The 20,727-nt window shown below is 37.7% G+C and overlaps 1 protein-coding gene and 1 long non-coding RNA gene across 3 annotated transcripts in view; one reads left to right on the top strand and one right to left on the bottom strand.

Moving 5' to 3' along the window:
* NECAB1 (N-terminal EF-hand calcium binding protein 1) overlaps positions 1 to 20,727 on the bottom strand; it is a 192,794-nt gene that overhangs the window by 145,656 nt on the left and 26,411 nt on the right. Inside the window, exon 3 of the mRNA XM_033202507.1 lies at positions 15,531 to 15,639. Within this exon, the coding sequence (XP_033058398.1) occupies positions 15,531 to 15,639 (109 nt within the window). The remainder of the gene's footprint in view (positions 1 to 15,530; positions 15,640 to 20,727) is intronic.
* The window catches only part of LOC117078943, a 56,970-nt gene that overhangs the window by 24,485 nt on the left and 11,758 nt on the right, over positions 1 to 20,727 (top strand). The gene's annotated exons all lie outside the window — the stretch shown is intronic.

Raw genomic sequence — 20,727 nt, 5'->3', positions numbered from 1 at the left:
TCGGGTAACTCCCACCCCAATACTGCGCTTTAAGGAAACAGGCACACCAGGAGAATATATCCCACACCTGGCCGGGAGGGTCCCACGCCCACGGAGCCTCCCTCACTGCTAACACAGCCTTCTGCTCTGCGGCGATCTATCCGCAAGGCAGCAGCGAGGCTGGGGGAGGGGCGCCCGCAATTGCTGAGGCTTAAGTAGGTAAACAAAGCCGCTGGGAAGCTCGAACTGGGTGGAGCTCACAGCAGCTCAAGGAAGCCTGCCTGTCTCTGTAGACTCTACCTATGTGGACAGAGCACAGCTGCAGTCCATTAGGGGAAAGAGCGGGGGCGGTGCAGACGCGAATGACTCTGTCTGACAGCTTTGGGGAGAGCCGTGGATCTCCTAACGCGGAGGTTGAGATCTGAGAACGGACAGACTGCCTGCTCAGGTGGGTCCCTGACCCCTGAGTAGCCTAGCTGGGAGACATCCCCCACTACGGCAGTCTGATACCCCACACCTCACAGGGTGGCGTCACCCCTGAGAGGAAACTTCCAAAGAAAGAATCAGACAGGTACACTCACTGTTCAGCAATATTCTATCTTCGGCAACCTCTGCTGCTGATACCCAGGCAAACAGGGTCTGGAGTGGACCTCAAGCAATCTCCAACAGACCAACAGACAGTCCTTCTGACTGTCAGACGGAAAACTATCAAACAGGAAGGACACCTATACCAAAACCCCATCAGTACGTCACCATCATCAAAGTCCAGAGACAGATAAAACCACAAAGATGGGGAAGAAGCAGGGCAGAAAAGCTGGAAATTCAAAAAATAAGAGCGCATCTCCCCCTGCAAAGGAGCGCAGCCCATCGCCAGCAACGGATCAAAGCTGGTCAGAGAATGACTTTGACGAGATGAGAGAAGAAGGCTTCAGTCCATCAAACCTCTCAGAGCTAAAGGAGGAATTACGTACCCAGCGCAAAGAAACTAAAAATCTTGAAAAAAAAGTGGAAGAATTGACAGCTAGACTAATTAATGCAGAGAAGATCATAAACGAAATGACAGAGATGAAAACCATGACACGAGAAATACGTGACAAATGCACAAGCTTCAGTAACCGACTCGATCAACTGGAAGAAAGAGTATCAGCGATTGAGGATCAAATGAATGAAATGAAGCGAGAAGAGAAAACCAAAAGAAAAAAGAAGAAAAAGAAATGAACAAAGCCTGCAAGAAGTATGGGATTATGTAAAAAGACCAAATCTACGTCTGATTGGGCTGCCTGAAAGTGAGGGGGAAAATGGAACCAAGTTGGAAAACACTCTTCAGGATATCATCCAGGAGAACTTCCCCAACCTAGTAGGGCAGGCCAACATTCAAATTCAGGAAATACAGAGAACGCCACAAAGATACTCCTCCAGAAGAGCAACTCCAAGACACATAATTGCCAGATTCACCAAAGTTGAAATGAAGGAAAAAATCTTAAGGGCAGCCAGAGAGAAAGGTCGGGTTACCCACAAAGGGAAGCCCATCAGAATAACAGCAGATCTCTGGGCAGAAACTCTACAAGCCAGAAGAGAGTGGGGGCCAATATTCAACGTTCTTAAAGAAAAGAATTTTCAACCGAGAATTTCATATCCAGCCAAACTAAGCTTCATCAGTGAAGGAGAAATAAAATCCTTTACAGATAAGCAAATGCTTAGAGATTTTGTCACCACCAGGCCTGCCTTACAAGAGACCCTGAAGGAAGCCCTAAACATGGAAAGGAACAACGGTACCAGCCATTGCAAAAACATGCCAAAATGTAAAGACCATCGAGGCTAGGAAGAAACTGCATCAACTAACGAGCAAAATAACCAGTTAATATCATAATGACAGGATCAAGTTCACACATAACAATATTAACCTTAAATGTCAATGGACTAAATGCTCCAATTAAAAGACACAGACTGGCAAACTGGATCAAGAGTCAAGACCCATCAGTCTGCTGTATTCAGGAGACCCATCTCACATGCAGAGACATACATAGGCTCAAAATAAAGGGATGGAGGAAGATCTACCAAGCAAATGGAGAACAAAAAAAAGCAGGGGTTGCAATCCTAGTCTCTGATAAAACAGACTTTAAACCATCAAAGATCAAAAGAGACAAAGAAGGCCATTACATAATGGTAAAGGGATCAATTCAACAGGAAGAGCTAACTCTCCTAAATATCTATGCACCCAATACAGGAGCACCCAGATTCATAAAGCAAGTCCTTAGAGACCTACAAAGAGACTTAGACTCCCATACAATAATAATGGGAGACTTCAACACTCCACTGTCAACATTAGACAGATCAACGAGACAGAAAGTTAACAAGGATATCCAGGAATTGAACTCATCTCTGCACCAAGCGGACCTAATAGACATCTATAGAACTCTCCACCCCAAATCAACAGAATATACATTCTTCTCAGCACCACATCGCACTTATTCCAAAATTGACCACATAATTGGAAGTAAAGCACTCCTCAGCAAATGTACAAGAACAGAAATTATAACAAACTGTCTCTCAGACCACAGTGCAATCAAACTAGAACTCAGGACTAAGAAACTCAATCCAAACCGCTCAACTACATGGAAACTGAACAACCTGCTCCTGAATGACTACTGGGTACATAACGAAATGAAAGCAGAAATAAAGATGTTCTTTGAAATCAATGAGAACAAAGATACAACATACCAGAATCTCTGGGACACATTTAAAGCAGTGTGTAGAGGGAAATTTATAGCACTAAATGCCCACAAGAGAAAGCAGGAGAGATCTAAAATTGACACTCTAACATCACAATTAAAAGAACTAGAGAGGCAAGAGCAAACACATTCAAAAGCTAGCAGAAGGCAAGAAATAACTAAGATCAGAGCAGAACTGAAGGAGATAGAGACACAAAAAACCCTCCAAAAAATCAATGAATCCAGGAGTTGGTTTTTTGAAAAGATCAACAAAATTGACAGACCGCTAGCTAGACTAATAAAGAAGAAAAGAGAGAGGAATCAAATAGACGCAATAAAAAATGATAAAGGGGATATCACCACCGACCCCACAGAAATACAAACAACCATCAGAGAATACTATAAATGCCTCTACGCAAATCAACTAGAAAATCTAGAAGAAATGGATAATTTCCTGGACACTTACACTCTCCCAAGACTAAACCAGAAGAAGTTGAATCCCTGAATAGACCAATAGCAGGCTCTGAAATTGAGGCAACAATTAATAGCCTACCCACCAAAAAAAGTCCAGGACCAGATGGATTCACAGCTGAATTCTACCAGAGGTACAAGGAGGAGCTGGTACCATTCCTTCTGAAACTATTTCAATCAATAGAAAAAGAGGGAATCCTCCCTAACTCTTTTTATGAGGCCAACATCATCCTGATACCAAAGCCTGGCAGAGACACAACAAAAAGAGAGAATTTTAGACCAATATCCCTGATGAACATCGATGCAAAAATCCTCAATAAAATACTGGCAAACCGGATTCAGCAGCACATCAAAAAGCTTATCCACCATGATCAAGTGGGCTTCATCCCTGGGATGCAAGGCTGGTTCAACATTCGCAAATCAATAAACGTAATCCAGCATATAAACAGAACCAAAGACAAGAACCACATGATTATCTCAATAGATGCAGAAAAGGCTTTTGACAAAATTCAACAGCCCTTTATGCTAAAAACGCTCAATAAATTCGGTATTGATGGAATGTACCTCAAAATAATAAGAGCTATTTATGACAAACCCACAGCTAATATCATACTGAATGGGCAAAAACTGGAAAAATTCCCTTTGAAAACTGGCACAAGACAGGGATGCCCTCTCTCACCACTCCTATTCAACATAGTGTTGGAAGTTCTGGCTAGGGCAATCAGGCAAGAGAAAGAAATCAAGGGTATCCAGTTAGGAAAAGAAGAAGTCAAATTGTCCCTGTTTGCAGATGACATGATTGTATATTTAGAAAACCCCATCGTCTCAGCCCACAATCTCCTTAAGCTGATAAGCAACTTCAGCAAAGTCTCAGGATACAAAATTAATGTGCAAAAATCACAAGCATTCTTATACACCAGTAACAGACAAGCAGAGAGCCAAATCAGGAATGAACTTCCATTCACAATTGCTTCAAAGAGAATAACATACCTAGGAATCCAGCTTACAAGGGATGTAAAGGACCTCTTCAAGGAGAACTACAAACCACTGCTCAGTGAATTCAAAGAGGACACAAACAAATGGAAGAACATACCATGCTCATGGATAGGAAGAATCAATATTGTGAAAATGGCCATACTGCCCAAGGTGATTTATAGATTCAATGCCATCCCCATCAAGCTACCAATGACTTTCTTCACAGAATTGGAAAAAACGGCTTTAAAGTTCATATGGAACCAAAAAAGAGCCCGCATTGCCAAGACAATCCTAAGTCAAAAGGACAAAGCTGGAGGCGTCACGCTACCTGACTTCAAACTATACTACAAGGCTACAGTAACCAAAACAGCATGGTACTGGTACCACAACAGAGATATAGACCAATGGAACAGAACAGAGTCCTCAGAAATAATACCACACATCTACAGCCATCTGATCTTTGACAAACCTGAGAGAAACAAGAAATGGGGAAAGGATTCCCTATTTAATAAATGGTGCTGGGAAAATTGGCTAGCCATAAGTAGAAAGCTGAAACTGGATCCTTTCCTTACCCCTTATACGAAAATTAATTCAAGATGGATTAGAGACTTAAATGTTAGACCTAATACCATAAAAACCCTAGAAGAAAATCTAGGTAGTACCATTCAGGACATAGGCATGGGCAAGGACTTCATGTCTAAAACACCAAAAGCAACGGCAGCAAAAGCAAAAATTGACACATGGGATCTAATTAAACTAAAGAGCTTTTGCACAGCTAAAGAAACTACCATCAGAGTGAACAGGCAACCTACAGAATGGGAAAAAATTTTTGCAACCTACTCATCTGACAAAGGGCTAATATCCAGAATCTACAAAGAACTCAAACAAATATACAAGAAAAAAACAAACAACCCCATCAAAAAGTGGGGAAAGGATATGAACAGACATTTCTCAAAAGAAGACATTCATACAGCCAACAGACACATGAAAAAATGCTCATCATCACTCGCCATCAGAGAAATGCAAATCAAAACCACAATGAGATACCATCTCACACCAGTTAGAATGGCAATCATTAAGAAGTCAGGAAACAACAGGTGTTGGAGAGGATGTGGAGAAATAGGAACACTTTTACACTGTTGGTGGGATTGTAAACTAGTTCAACCATTATGGAAAACAGTATGGCGATTCCTCAAGGATCTAGAACTAGATGTACCATATGACCCAGCCATCCCACTACTGGGTATATACCCAAAGGATTATAAATCACTCTACTACAAAGACACATGCACACGTATGTTTATTGCGGCACTATTCACAATAGCAAAGACTTGAAATCAACCCAAATGTCCATCTGTGACAGACTGGATTAAGAAAATGTGGCACATATACACCATGGAATACTATGCAGCCATCAAAAAGGATGAGTTTGCGTCCTTTGTAGGGACATGGATGCAGCTGGAAACCATCATTCTTAGCAAACTATCACAAGAAGAGAAAACCAAACACCGCATGTTCTCACTCATAGGTGGGAACTGAACAATGAGATCACTTGGACTCGGGAAGGGGAACATCACACACTGGGGCCTATCATGGGGAGGGGGGAGGAGGGAGGGATTGCATTGGGGAGTTATACATGATATAAACGTCATGCACATGTACCCTAGAACTTAAAGTATAATAAAAAAAAAAAAAAAAAAAGGCACTCATCACATTCATGAAGGTGGAATTCTTATGACCTAGCCATTTGCCAAAGGCCCTCCCTTTTAATGCTATCACTGTGGATGTTAGGTTTCAACATATAAATTTCCAAGAAATACATACATTTGGACCATAGCAGTGGGAGAAATATTTTCCTAAAAAAATTTGTTCTTGAAAAAACCTGCACTTCAAAAGTAAGTAGTGACTTTTTGGTTATTTGTAATCTACATTTATTTCTAAAATTCTAAAATCTTTTTTTTTTTTTTCAAGACACAGTTTCACCCTGTCTCTTAGGCTGGAGTACATAATCTCAGCTCACTGCAACCGCTGCCTCCCGGGTTCAAGCGATTCTCCTGTCTCAGCCTCCCAAGTAGCTGGGATTACAGGCACGTGCCACGATGCCCAGCTGATTTTTGTGTTTTTTCATAGAGGTGGGGTTTCACCATATTGGTCAGGCTGGTCTCAAACTCCTGATCTCAAGTGATCCACCTGTCTCGGCCTCCCAAAGTACTGGGATTACAGGCGTGAGCCACCACGCCTGGCCGAGAATTCTGAAATCTTAAGGATTCATGGAGAACAACTGTAGCTGTTCTATTAAACTGACCATTCTTGAGAAAAATGTGGTTGCAAAGGCAAAAAACTTAAACTTAGGTAGTGGCGGTGAAGATTAAAAGCAAAAAAGACAGAACTGGTTGGGGCATTGGATATGGAGGAAAAGCTGTCCACAAAATGAGCACCATGTATTTTAGAGAGATTGGGGTTACAATTTTACCGCATTGATTTCATCCATTTGGTGGATATTGATGAGATAAGAAAAAAAACTTCATTTATGTGAATAAATCATTCATCTAGCTTCCTTAGTAGACAATTTTTATTTTGAGCAGTAATTGATTTTACTTCACTAATGGCAACTCTTTCACAGCTGAAAGTTCAATTAAGTTTAAAAAAGAATTTAAACATATGTGTGATAGGTGCAGCATACCACCGTGGCACATGTATACCTATGTAACAAACTTGCACATTCTGCACATGTATCCCAGATCTTAAAGTAAAATTAAAAAAAAAAAATTAAGCTTTTTCTGGGGGAAGGAATAGATGAAAACCAGAAAAATAATTCTCTAGGTAAGATTGAAAATATAAAAATATATGAAAAAGTTTGAAAAGGCCCTTAATACCAACGATTAAAGGAAACAGTAAAACTCTGTGAGTGCTCTGAAGAGCAATAGAGAAAATATGGCAAATGCAAAGTGATGGGATGGAGGATGGCAGGAACTAAGTCTAAAAGTAGACGATGATTTCTAAGTATAAAGGTAGGATAGAGGGAGGGAAAATATGCAAAGAATGGAAATAATGTCCACAGAAAAGAAGAATAACATTTCTACATTGTAGCAACTCCCACACTGTAAAAACCCTACGTATTAGATATATAAAGAGAAGAGATAAAGGCAGCAATTAAAGCAATTACCTCTATAGTGTACATCCAAATATATTCTACTGTTAGAGAGAATTAACCATCTTTTCGTCAAGGATAAATTACCTGAAAACGATTTTTAAAAATTTGCCTTGGAATATTTTGATTTCTGATACACGAAATACAAAGCAAAAAACATGAAATTTTATTGAGATGATATGGCAATGGAAAGAGCTTGGGTTTGGTTTTCAGGCAGACCTCGGAAAACCCCAGATCCTTACTCATAATATTTGTGTAACTTTTGGCAAGTTATTTAACTTTTTGTATCAGATTGCTTAACTGTAGGTTATGAATGACAATACATTCTTATTTTGTTTGTTTTTTTCTTAAAGATTAAATAAGATGATGCAAGTTAATTGCCTGGTACATAAACACTTCATAAATGCATTTTCCTATTCAATTAGAAATTAAGCATTTCCTTTAGAAATTATATAGAAACTGCCTTGACACAAAAGTTGACTTGACTATCATTTTTGTCAGAGAAAATTAGAACCAGTTTTTCTTTTTTCAAAAAATTATAACTAAGAATAAACCATTTGAAAAAAATCCCTTTAACATTCTCTCCTTTATAGATTCTCCAAACTTTGCTAATCTTTTAATTATGCAGCAGAATTTGACTTGTTGATTCTGCACTCTTCCTCCAGGGAAGAATGCAGTGCCCCAGTCCACACTGCAGGTTTTGGAGTGACCTGATTTAGAAGGAGATGGTGGTGATGCCAGTGAAATGTCTTCCTAGGAAAGAAGAGTTTTTAAAACCACTTTGGGTTTTTTTTCTCTCTCCATATCTTTGTGAGCTTATCAAAGATTCTCAAAGCAAGTAAATGGGTTTCAGTTAAAGCAAGTAAATGAGTTTCAGTAATTGTTGAAGTGAAAAGTAGACCTAAAAATCAGTGAACGATAAGGACATCCAATGGCTACAGGTTAGTTCTAATGTCCAAATGGAATCAATAATCGTAGGCCCAGTAATAGTTTAGAGTGAGTTCTGGTAAGAGTGTAAGACTTCAGTTTTCAGTCTCTAAAAATGTGGTTAAAAGTACACCTGTATAGGATATAATCAAATAGTGTTTCTTAGCTTTGTACATAATTCTTCATAATTTTTAAATTCTCAAGAAATAAGGATAGCACAATATGTGAGAACTTCCCAGAAAATCTATACTAGTTGGGTGATCACAGAGAAAGGCTAAGGAGAAGAGAACCAGGGTTACAAAGTCTAAGTTTTGGCAGTTGCTGAAGCTACAAAGAGCTGTCAAGACCGTAAGGAGAAAAAAGGGCATCAGAGGCATGGCTCTAGCAGGAAGAGAATGGGAAAGCAGGACTCCTGGGAATAAAAACAGTCAGATGGTCAGGAAGGGTAAGGGTGTCAGGGGATAGAATCCTGGGCAGCTCAATGGGACCAGGAAGCCTGACAACAGAATTCTCCCTGACTTCAGTGTTTCCCATTATAGATAGCTACAGATTTTCCTGATTGATCCCACAATTAGTAAGAACTCTCTGGAGTTTAAACTTCATGCCCCTTGTCCTCTTGGGGAAGGAGATTATCTTCCTCTAAAATATGAGAGTGTAAAGAGAAGTCCTTGAGGCTGAATAAGCAGTTATTTGATCTGCAGGAGACTCAACTTTTGCCTGCCTGGCATCTATTCACCTTTATCCTGAAACACCATCCCAGTTCTATTTTGCATTATGTTTTCTTGAAAATGGTTATTTGTCCAGGGATATGCATGAGATCTAAGCCAGGCTATCATAATTCAAAACCAGGATTTGCTGAGAGTTATTGGGAAATAAAAGCAGTTTCTCTGAGTGTTTGCTAAGCCGGTAGCAATATGAATCTTGAGCTTCTAGTAACCATCTTGGCCTCTCAGTGAGAGGGCCCTCCCAAGAGAACAGCTAACCCAGGGGAAAGAAGAGGTGAGAGACAATGGGAGACAGATTTTTAGCAACACTATTCAAGTAGCTACCTCCAGCACACGTGAAATCTGTCTCTGGACCTATAAGACACGTGAGCCAGACAATTATTTCCTTCAGTCAGCTTAATTTATGTTTCTGTCACTCACATCCAATAATTCTTGCCTACTACAGAATCATTTGCCCTGCTGTGACTTCTCTGAAGTAGGGCCTAAGAGGAGTTGAGAAAAATCTGTCAAAAGTGTTATTCTCTCTACAGCTTTGTGGTTCCTCTGACTCCATCCCTCATCTGGCATGCAAAGCATTATGAAAATCATGCCTCTCTCAAAAACAGCATACATCTGCTAGCCTGTATCAGCTTATACCAAGAAAACTACTTAAAGCCTGGATAGAGATCAGCCCACTACCTAGTTTCTAGAGCCAAGCCTTGGTTCACGGATAGAAAGAAGTTCTAACTGGACTCTGTGTTCTCTGCTAGTTTACTGATGGCCAGTTCAGGGCTTTCCTGAATACCTGGAGCACAGCTCTGCCAGTGCTCCTTAGCCAAATTTGTATTGCTGAAACCCAAGCCTGGCAAGCCCAGTCTGTCCATTGCATGTTAGTCTGATGTACTCTGGACTTTGGTCTTCACTTTGTTTTCTTGACATACAGCCACACCATCTTTCTCTCTTTTCTTGTTCCTTCCTGTGTATCTCTCAGTCATGCCACACTTGCTTAACTGAGTACCTGGGACTGTGGCCTGCTCTATTCTCCAGGAACTTAAGTCTTGGTACTGCTTTCTAAGACTTCAGCTTAGTTGAAGATGGTATAAGCTGTGTTAAGCAGGAGAGCTCTCCGGTCCACTACTGGAATTGCAATAAGCTTTGCAGTTGCAATGTCATGCGGGTTATGCTACATGCTCTTTGGACCAACTTACTGCATATTCCATGAGTACTGACCCTTTCTTCTTTTCCTACTGCCCACAGCATATGTCCACTTAAGCAGTGTAATAGATAACTCAAGAAAGAAAGTGGCTTCATCACCTAACTCATCAAGCTTTAGAATGTATCTGTCATGCACAAATACAAGGTGAAGCACTTTTTCTGTTTCCAAAGGAGCAAAATTCTGCTCCTTCCAAGTATTATGGGACTTTATCTCATTGATGCATGAAAACTGTCTTCAAATATTAGAAAGACTTTTCATAAAACATTCATATTCTGAATGGCCCTACAGAGCAGAACCAAGTAGAAGTTAAGAGAGACAGATTTCAGTTTGGTTTAAGAAAGAGCTTTTTAAACTTTCAGAGCTAGCTCAAGATGGACTATGCTCTTTTAGTAGGTGGTGATATTTTTGTCACTCTGGTGTGCTTCAGTGATTTAACAAGTACTGGGTTGAAATCCCAGTGCTCAGCACCCAAAAAATTGTTTTAGCTTGGAATAAAGAACACTTGATCAGAAGACATCAGTCATCTATCTCTAGTCACAGACTCCCATCTGAGGGCCCTGGGATGCTTTTCTGTATGTTCACTCTCTGACACAGAAGTGAAACTTCCATCTGGTCTACCATTTGGTCTATCCTGACAATCTGGAACTCCAAAGTGCAGTGTGCTGGGAAAATTGGTTTTGGTCTCCAGGGGATCTCTCCCCTTTTTCTGCTATAATTAACATCACAAGGATTTATGCTAAATTCATCGTAGTTCCCTATAACTAACTGCAAAATGTAGACAGACTAACTTTCTGATGAATGAGAACACTTTTGATGAACCATAAAGTTTCCTCTTAATGATCTTTCCTCTATTTATTCTTGCTCTTTAACTGGTGTGATGGTTCCCGTTTGTAAGCTACCAAGCTGTAGATTTAGTTTTTGCCAAGTTAGTTTCTTTTACAAACAAGTTTTAAGGGGTCTAAGTATCTTTTCTGAAGAGTCACTTTATAAAAGTTGAGAAAAACGTGAGTTTAAAACATCTTTAATGAGTCTGGAAAGGGCGCAATAAGGCTCACTAAAATGATTGAGAGATTAATAATTTTTAAAAGAAAATGAAAGATTAAGCATATTTGGCCCAGAAATAATACAGTTAAAATGAGGCTTGTCAAAATCTGGGAAATTATGAAAGTTTTATAAGGTGGACGTGATATCCTTCAGGATTACTTCAGAATATTACATTGTATGCACTTCTCTTAAAGCTTGAGAAAAATCAAAGTTTTCAGCAATACTTTGCCCTGATGACAAAAACATTATTTGACCTTCTTCTCCTTTGCCATGCAAAATATCCCAAGTACCATCCACAGAAACAAGCTGGTCTTTTGTTCCACACTCAACCAATCACTATATGCAAGAAAAACTCAAGAAAACTTTCCGAATATGTGAACATAATGAAAAAGATCTATCAATTTAATAATTTAAAAGGTGATGGAAAGCTGGGCTTCCCATGCCTTCAAATTTCTCTTACTTTTACACAGGGTTCTTTTCACTTCTAAAGTTGCTGCTCTGAATGAAATCTTTGGAATGCATAGATTAGAAATGTAATTTCTGACAAACAGTCACTATACAAGGATTCTAATACAGCAACAAACAAGTAGGATGATTCATGGAATTCTCATTAGACTGAGATTATACTGAGCATTGAGCTTAAGCTCGTGCCTGGGCTGGCTTGAAAGGTGATTACAACTGCTAGACACTTTCCTTAGCATATAAAGACATGTGGTTGATACAGGTAGTTTGGTTTTGAAATATACTAAAAACATTCTGTTGGCGGGAACCCGGGAGGCGAAGCTTGCAGTGAGCCGAGATCATGCCACTGCACTCCAGCCTGGGCGACAGAGCGAGACTTCTCCTCAAAAAAAACAGACATTCTGTATGATGGACCTGAGATATCTCCAACCTTGGTAATATTCATATACAGAAATCTTTGCATAGTTATTTTGAGGTTAAATGTATTTGGGGTTTGTTTTTCTGGGATTTATTTGCATTCCTGAGAGAAAAGCTGACTGAAAAGATCCAAGTAATTAGAGGGGAAAAAAAAAAAAAAAAAAAAAACTGCAGTGAATTACTTTTAAGGAAATTTCTCAAATGAACATATTGATTTCTTAAAATGAAAGATTAAGGAAATAAATGACTGAAACAAAAGAGAAAAACTGGTAGAGTTAGATTTGGGAATTATGACTGCTATCTAAAGGTATATGAAGAGGGCAGTATATTTTTGTTTTGTTAAGACTTTTCTTTAAATCATTACACTACTCTATATTTATCATTTGTTCATTTAAAAACCACTTATAAAACATGACCTTTTAAAGTCCATAAGTTTGCATGATGCTTTTTTAATGTAATTTTATGAGGAATAATGTACTTAATTTTGATATTTAAAATAATTATATTGCAATATAGAAACAAGCTCTAATTATGCTTCTGAACAATATTTGCTTTTCATAATCAAGCATAATATTTTAAGAGTATTTTCATGAGACAAAAAGAAAAAAATTAAGTAGCCAGATATGTTCTTATTATTTTCCTTCTTTCTTTCCAAATATTCTCAAAGTGAATAAGTCACTCCTCAAGCATGGCAAATATGATGTTTGTAGCAAAAAGACTTGAATTTTTAGAGATGGCAGGAATGTGATTGGGTAACACTGTCTTAGAACATTCTTACACAAGGAACAGAATCTTACTTAAACAAGTTCAAGAAAATGCAGTGTGTTAGGAAGATACCAATTTAATGGACCCCAAAGTGAAGTCAAAACTCCAGACATAAGGAAAGGCAGGAACCGGGTAGCCACAGGGACCTCCGCAGCAAATGTTCATAGACTCCGACTCTCATAGCCTACCACAAACAGTGTGAGAGAGCGAGTCTGACTGTTTTGCTCCAGGTTATATATGACTGGCTCCTTCAGGCCAGGCTGTACTCTTGATTAAATTAGAGTGGTCAGGGATATTGAACAGAGGCAGGATTTGGAGGAAAACTTATATTCTTAGAAGGTGAGTGGAAGGAGAAAATAATTGGCATATATAGTGCATTTGTTAAAATAATTAAAACTTGGATCATGCAAAGATATAAGTTATCATTTGCTTCAAATATAGCTCCAAAATTTCCATGCCAACGTTTGAATTAGTATCAGTAAAAGATCAAAGACTGACACTGACATCCCTTTCTTAAAAAAAGGAATTATGTGAATATAATTCAGAAGTCTCTACCTAATATATACTTTAGCTCCAAATTAAAGTTGAACATCATTATGATCAGAAAACACTTGTTACTAATGCATATGAGAGAAACTGGTAGTAATAATTATTCCTTTAGACTTACTGTATAAATCATTATATATACTTCTTTAACATTAGTAGTCTTAAAGCTATGCCAAGTAACCCAAATTAATAACTATATAAATAAAATAGCAAAAGAGGCTGACAAGATCTATTGAAAACTGTTTCATGAATATGAATAAATATAAATATTAATATAAATTAAATGTAACATATTAAAAATCTTCATAACACCCAATTCTGGAACTATTATGGCTCTCAATAAATGTTCCAAACCCAAATGTTGTTTAAACTTCAATACTAATTGTAAGGAGGAAGAAATAATCAGCATATATAACAAAGCATTAGCATCTCAATGTCCAACACCTAAGCCACAAAGGGAGCCTCTGCTCTTTTATTCTTTAAAGTATGATATCCCAGTAAAGTACAACATGGCTTTCTTTCTTTCATGAATAGATATTCTTTCCCAGTAGCAATTTAAGGAGTCAACTATTACCCCTGTACACCTGTCCTTCAGTAGATCCGCGATGACCTATGAAGATGTTGCAGCCTGGCTCAAATTCTTTAATAGTTTTTCCCTGGCCTTCAGGATAAAGTTGAAGCACTTTTGCAACCATAGAATGCAAATTCCATCTTTTCTGGTCCTTTCTTTCCTCTCCAGATTCATCTTTCATTCTCAACCTTCCAGCTGATACTTTAGTAGTAAGAAACCACTTGTTGCTGCTCCTCACCTTCTTCTTCCAGGCCTTTTCTCATGCTTCTCCCTCTGATAAGAATATTCTTCTCCCCACCCCTTTCTTTACCTAAGGAATTTCTAATCTCCCATAATGACTCAGCTCCTGTAAATGTTCCCTGAGCTTACCAAATTGGGCTAAAATGTCCTCCCTTTTGGGACTTATGGTCCAAAAGTGTCCTGCACATAGCTCAATTACAGCATTTATGAATTATATTGATATGATCAGCTAATTGGTCTATTTCTCCATAAAACCATAAGCTGGTTCCATGTTGTACCACCAATACCTACTATGGACTCGATATGCTAGAGTTATTGTTGAGTATAGTTACCTGTGAATACTGTTTCTATCAACAAAATACTTAAGCCATTTGATGAAGAATTTGAAACCCCAATGAAGTCAAGAAATTTATAAATTGGTTGTTTAAAAAATATTCAACTCTTTGAGTGAAGTGAATTTAATCTTTTAATTTTTCTTAATAGTTAGCCTCAAAAAAATGTCTGTTTATAGATATAGCCCAAGGGCATTTTCTTGGCATCTTGACTCACTGCCTGGAGTCATCTCAACACTTTGCCTAAGGCAAGATAGTGATTTTTCAAGCAATGGACACACTGATAGGTCTCAAGACATGGCTGAAATGGTGGTTTTTCATATAAGTGTTTTGTAATTGTGACTGTCACAAACAATCTGATTTGGTTCAATTGCCTAAAACAAGCAGCATATTTCTATTGCTCTATACCCTAAAGTCCTCATTATTTTGTATTTTTAAGCATAGTGAGAATATAAATAGAAACTTCAGAAATGTTATGCCAATACAAAAGAGAGATCTATATAGCCAAAATAAGTAAAAGAATGGATCACTGTATACACTGGCTCTCCAGAGATTATTGTGTCCCCAGGTAACAGTGATTTGGAATTCAGCACGCCTGAATTGTCCAGATAATTGCTACAATTCTTCCATTTCATTGTGTTAATGAAAGAATGGCCTAAGAATAATTTTTAAACAAAGCAAATTGAGATTAAGCCTAAATAACAAGGCAAAATTCTACTTTTTAAATTAATGGCAGAACTATATTTATTTATAATGCATACTTTTCTTTTACATTTTGCAAAGTGGGAACAATCTAAAAACACTTTAGGGGAGCTTTCTATAAAAGATCATTATTTTCTGCTTCAAAGTCAATTTTTCAGAGCATTTTAATTACTAAAGAGGTATATCAGAATTAAGCATAGACAAACATTGCAAAATATACCCTCTACATTGTTCCTCCCTTTCTTCTTCCTGGATATGAATGCATTCACACTCTCTCTGCCTCATTTATGGAATCCAATGATAAAAAAGATTCTTACTTAGTATTATGTGTATCAATGGTATGGAAGAGCTCGTGTAATTCTTCTCCACTGAGAACACCATCTGCAAAATATGCTTTGAATTCTTCAAAGGATAATTTTCCATCATCTGAAATGGCAAGAACAAAGAGACACAAATTATTTTAATATTGTACATTGTTTTATCTTTTGCTTTATAAAACTTTGTCCAAACGCTTGTGCATGTACACACATGTATTCAAAAAGAAAGAGCAGCTGAAGGTGTTAAAAAGAAAAAAAAATTAACATATCTTTGTATGACATAGAACACAGACATGTACAATCTAATAAAATATAAGTCTACATGGTTCTAGGTATTTTTTTGGTTCATTTATTCACATCACAAACATTTAACATTTAATGAACCATTTAACAGACCATGCAAGAAAGGTATCCACATAACCAAATAAAGAGCTCAACACAGAGTCAATTATTTCGATGTTTTACCTTTGTGGTACCAAACACATATAGGACCTAGCAGATTGCAGGATAAATATGATGTGTTTAATAAATGTATATCAGAGTAGTTGTTATATTCTAACAAACTATGTCCATTCCTATGCCCTTTAAATCAGTGAGTATCTTTAAAGCCAAAGACATTTTACTTACTGTAGGGCACAAAGGTGAAACCCAGTCAGAGAGATAACATATAATAAAAGGATCGTAAAAAAGATAACATATACAGACATTATAAGTATTTTATACAGTAGAATACGGTTAATGCAATGAGACAGAGGTATTTTAACTGTATGGAAGTCTGGGTAATAAAAGATTCTTTTCACTTGGGGGCCTGGGGGGTTTTAGTAGCATTCGCCCTGACTTTGGACAACAGGTAAAATCTAGATCAGCAGAGATGGAAGAAACACATTAATAACAGGCAAAAGATTTGTACAAAACACAGCAGCAGCAAACCTAGAGAAACGAATGGACGAGAAAAGAGAGGGAAGTATCTTTCTCTCCGTGCAGGGAGCTAGTTTTTCAGTTATCTCGGATAAGCTGACAAAGAACTGTAAATGATAGTAAGATCCTTTCCATCTATAATGAAAAAACTGAGGTTTAAGGACGATGAAATTTTCCCAGGGTCACAAAACTCCTATAACGTAGTTATACCAACAACGCTATACTGAACAAAGTGGAATTCGTCTTTGAGGAGAAGAATATCTGATTTAATAGAATTAGCTCCTCTAGATTCATCTAGAACATTTTGTTTCCCCAAAATATGGCCCATACATTGCCTGGAGTACTGCTGAAATGCAGATTCCTAAGCCCCACCAGAAAATTAGAATCTCGCAGAGGGCATGGAGGGGTGGGTAGACAAGAAATTTGAATTTTTACTATAAAGGATAAAATAAGCCTAATCATAGAATTACTTATTTTTTTCAGATAAGGACTTAGAGCCTACATTTTTAAAAAAACTTATTTGCAAAAAATATAAATATAAATACTCCTGGAAGATTTTAAATTGTATTTCATTTTGCTTTTCAACACAAAAGGCACAATAATCTAATTTTCCAGTTAATTTTTGCCAACATTTAACTAGGCAGACACAGCCTTAGAAGTAGAATAAATCCAGATCTGAATCAAGCACAGATCCAGGGACCTGATCTTCTGGGTCCTCCTGGGCCAACCCAGCTTAGCCATTCAGGTGACATAACAACCCATTGCAAAATGAAGTTCAATCTCCAGGCTCATCGATTGCCTAATTTTGTGTTTCTGTTTTTGAATGAGGTAGTTTTATGCCTCATATGACTATTTTAAACTTAGCCCCATGTAACCTGTTGGATATGCTAGACAAGACATAGTGTGGTCTTTCTACTGTGTATCTCCTTGCTTTGATGAAAAATACATTGCCAGGTTGAAAAACTGGAAACAAATCAGACTGAGGTTAAAGAGAGAAAAAGAAAGACCTTTTCATGTACTATTAAAAAAAATAAGAAAGAAAGAAAAAAGTAAAACAGAAACCGACCCCCTATTTCCATCTCCAACACTATGATACGTAATGAATGTAATACGTATATATTGATGATGGAATATGTTTTCCTTGGTGAATAGCTAATATTTCTCAGGTGAGTGGAAACAGACTATTACTGCACTCGGGTGCCTATGCACCCTGTGGATAGGGTGGGCCCCAGTAATACTGCTTTATAATTATGATAAGTAAGTGATTTCAAATAATAATGTGCATTCTATCAAATAAAAGCATCGATTAATAAGTGCTCTGATGCTTCTCTGGGGATAAAAGCCTTTTATTTAGGGAAAAAAAAACCCCTCTTATTAGAAGAAAATATATACAAAGAAAAAGGAAGCATTAGCTTACAGTCTTGGCCTGAAGGGTGGAAAGTATGCTTTGAAAACCTGTTGTGACCACATGCAGTATTCCTGAAAGACTTCACTTTAGGTGGCCACACGTTTAAACAAGCAATTGCAAAGAGTTACTTTTGAAGACTTATATCCTAGAGCCTTAATGTTAAACAAAAGTATTACATTTTTTAAAGGATAGGGAAAAATATTCCCTTGTAGTGTGATTCTGTATTTATAAAGCAATTACAAATTTTGATTAGAAACATTTTATTCAAACTTCAACTTTCCTGTTGATATTTTCTTTTTAAATGGAACAACAGAGTTAACCTTTGATTTATACGGGTTTGGCTCACAGAATAACCAAATCTTGTAAGGTCTGATTTCCTATGGTACCAAATTTGAACTTTTACCACCAAAGGGCACAGGTTTTTCAGCTTTTTCTATTGGAATTACATGCTTTGTCCAAGTTTATCCTGAAAATAGTTGGCCCTCCTCTGCTTTACTTAAAAATTATCCTGGCCTTATATTCCAAATTCCAATAATTTTTTTGAGATGGAGGCAGCAGAGTGCAGTTGCTTAGACCACAGTCTTGGGATAAAAAAATCTTGAGTTTTAAACATGATTTGCCTTTTGCTAGTAGAGCACTTTATCCACTCTTTCATCAAATGTTTATCAAGGTCCTAGTATGTGCCAAAAACTGTGTTTTGTATTAAGAACACAGGTAGACAAGCTTTTACGGATCTTATAATTATGACATAGTAAATGGTACGATATAATAAGGGGGATGCTACGAGACACAGGACGATGTGAGAGCATTTGGAAAAAAAAATTTGGTCCAGCTATAAAGGGATAGGGAAGGTTTCCCAGAAGTGGCACTTGTGATGAGACACAAATGAAAAATAGGGGTTAGTGAAGGAAGATCTTTAAAGAGAAAGTACTCCAGGCAGAGAGAATGCAAATGACAAGGCTAGGAGGCAAGAAAGGACTTGGGTTGGAAATTGAAAAGAAAAATCAGTATACCCAGCCAAAGGGTATATATTTGGAGGATAGAAGGAGTCAGATATGAAGAGGAAATATCATGAGAGAGAAACCATCAAAATTATGATAAAGAGTTTTAACTTACCCCAAGAGTGCTCAGGAGCCACAGTCATATTTTAGAAACCTTACTGTGGTTGCAGTAAGTAGAATGGAGTGGAGGGGAATGCTACGAGAAGACTTGTTGACAGGGCATTGCAGAAGTCCAGGCAAAAATCAAAGGTGGCAGAGACAGAATCACCACACATTGGTGATAGGTAGAGGTGATGGGTGAGAGACAGCAAGTAAGTCAAGGATGAGACTTGCTTTCCAAACTGAGCAACAGATGGATGGTATCATCATTCATTGCTAGAGAGAACACTGAGCAAAAGCATGGAGTGAGCTAAAGAGTGTTCTTCTGGATATGTTGAGATTAGGGGTACCTGTGGAGTAAGTAGAGGCATCTAGTGCACAGTAGTAGAATCACAGGGGTCTAGAAAAGTCAAATGGGGGATGGGGGCTTGAGATGTATGTTTGGGAGTTACTAATATCAAGTAATTGAGGTCTCAGAAGTGAGTGAGTTCTCCCAAGGAGAATGCCTACAACGAGGAAGAAAAGGGCCCAGGAAAAACTTTGGAAGTGCCAACTAACTCTTTTAAGTTTCAGATTTCATAAGTGCCTGGCTATTGAGAGGATTAAGAGAGAGGCTATATAGAAAACACTTAACACAGCACCTAGCACATAGTAAGAGTTCAACAATGGTAGATATGGATTTACTAGTTCACTCTTGCTAAGCGAAGATCATTTACGTGTTTTTAATTTCCATTTTCTACTCTTCCTTGAAAAATATTTATTGAGTACACATAGAAAATGGGTATTTGAGGTGTGTTTAATGACAGAAATTTTATTTATTTTTTTTAGGTAATCAGGTTTGTAAATCTTAAAATTAGTGCTTCTTTAAAAAAAAAAAGACTATTTAAACACTAATTTAATGTCTCCTTGCTGCATCCACAAACATGACAACAACTAGAGCTCTGATCTGAGCACTACCCCTCCCCCACAGCAATTTTAAGCCTATTTTTGTGAGCATTTAAAATGATTATGCTCTCAAAACACTGTTTTTTCACTTAGGTATTACTTTAGCATTTTTGAGCACTTTAAATATTGTAGTTTATCAAAATGAAAACATCAAAACATTATCATGTTCAATAATAATAATGGAATCCTTAGAATAAAATGAACTCATAGAAATTATTGAATTTAATTACTCCTATTCTGACCTTTTCATGTCATATATTTGTTTTAAAACAACTTACTAACAATATATAAATGAAAATAAAACACCTCTTCTAATTTTAGCTCCAACATTAAACCTTAGATGTCATAATTCCTGTCCTTAAAACAACAAAAAGCTGAAAAAACCTGAAATTCAATGACTTTTCTTCGACTCATTGGACAACTGAAGTCAGGGTAAACTGCTACCCCAAATCTGGAAAGACAGGTAAAAGCAAAGAATTACAGCTAAGATCTGCTTATTTGAAACAGAAGCTACTGTAGCCATAAACTGAGAGGGACCCTTTAATGGTGGTTTTGATGAATTGCTGGAGGCTGATTGTGGAGGAGCAGGAGAGGAGAAACTGCCCGAGGTGCAGCTGTTGCTGAACCTCCATCCTTTGGTAGGTTTTATCTCCAGAAACTTCACCAGTTTCTCACAGTGAGGAGGTAAGAAAGATTCCTTTGTGGCTCTGGCAGGAGGAGGGGAAGAGTTATCAACAAATATACCCCAAATGTTCTCCATAAAAAAGGTCTACCTTCCAGGTCAAAGACTTTACCAGAGCCCTGTCCCACCTGAGAAGACAGGCAT

Source organism: Trachypithecus francoisi, unplaced genomic scaffold (assembly GCF_009764315.1).
Source record: "Trachypithecus francoisi isolate TF-2019V2 unplaced genomic scaffold, Tfra_2.0 Lachesis_group7, whole genome shotgun sequence".
In the NCBI taxonomy this organism is placed as follows: Eukaryota; Metazoa; Chordata; class Mammalia; order Primates; family Cercopithecidae; genus Trachypithecus; species Trachypithecus francoisi.
Note: the sequence above shows the minus strand (reverse complement) of the source record. Positions and strands in the feature narration are given on the sequence as shown.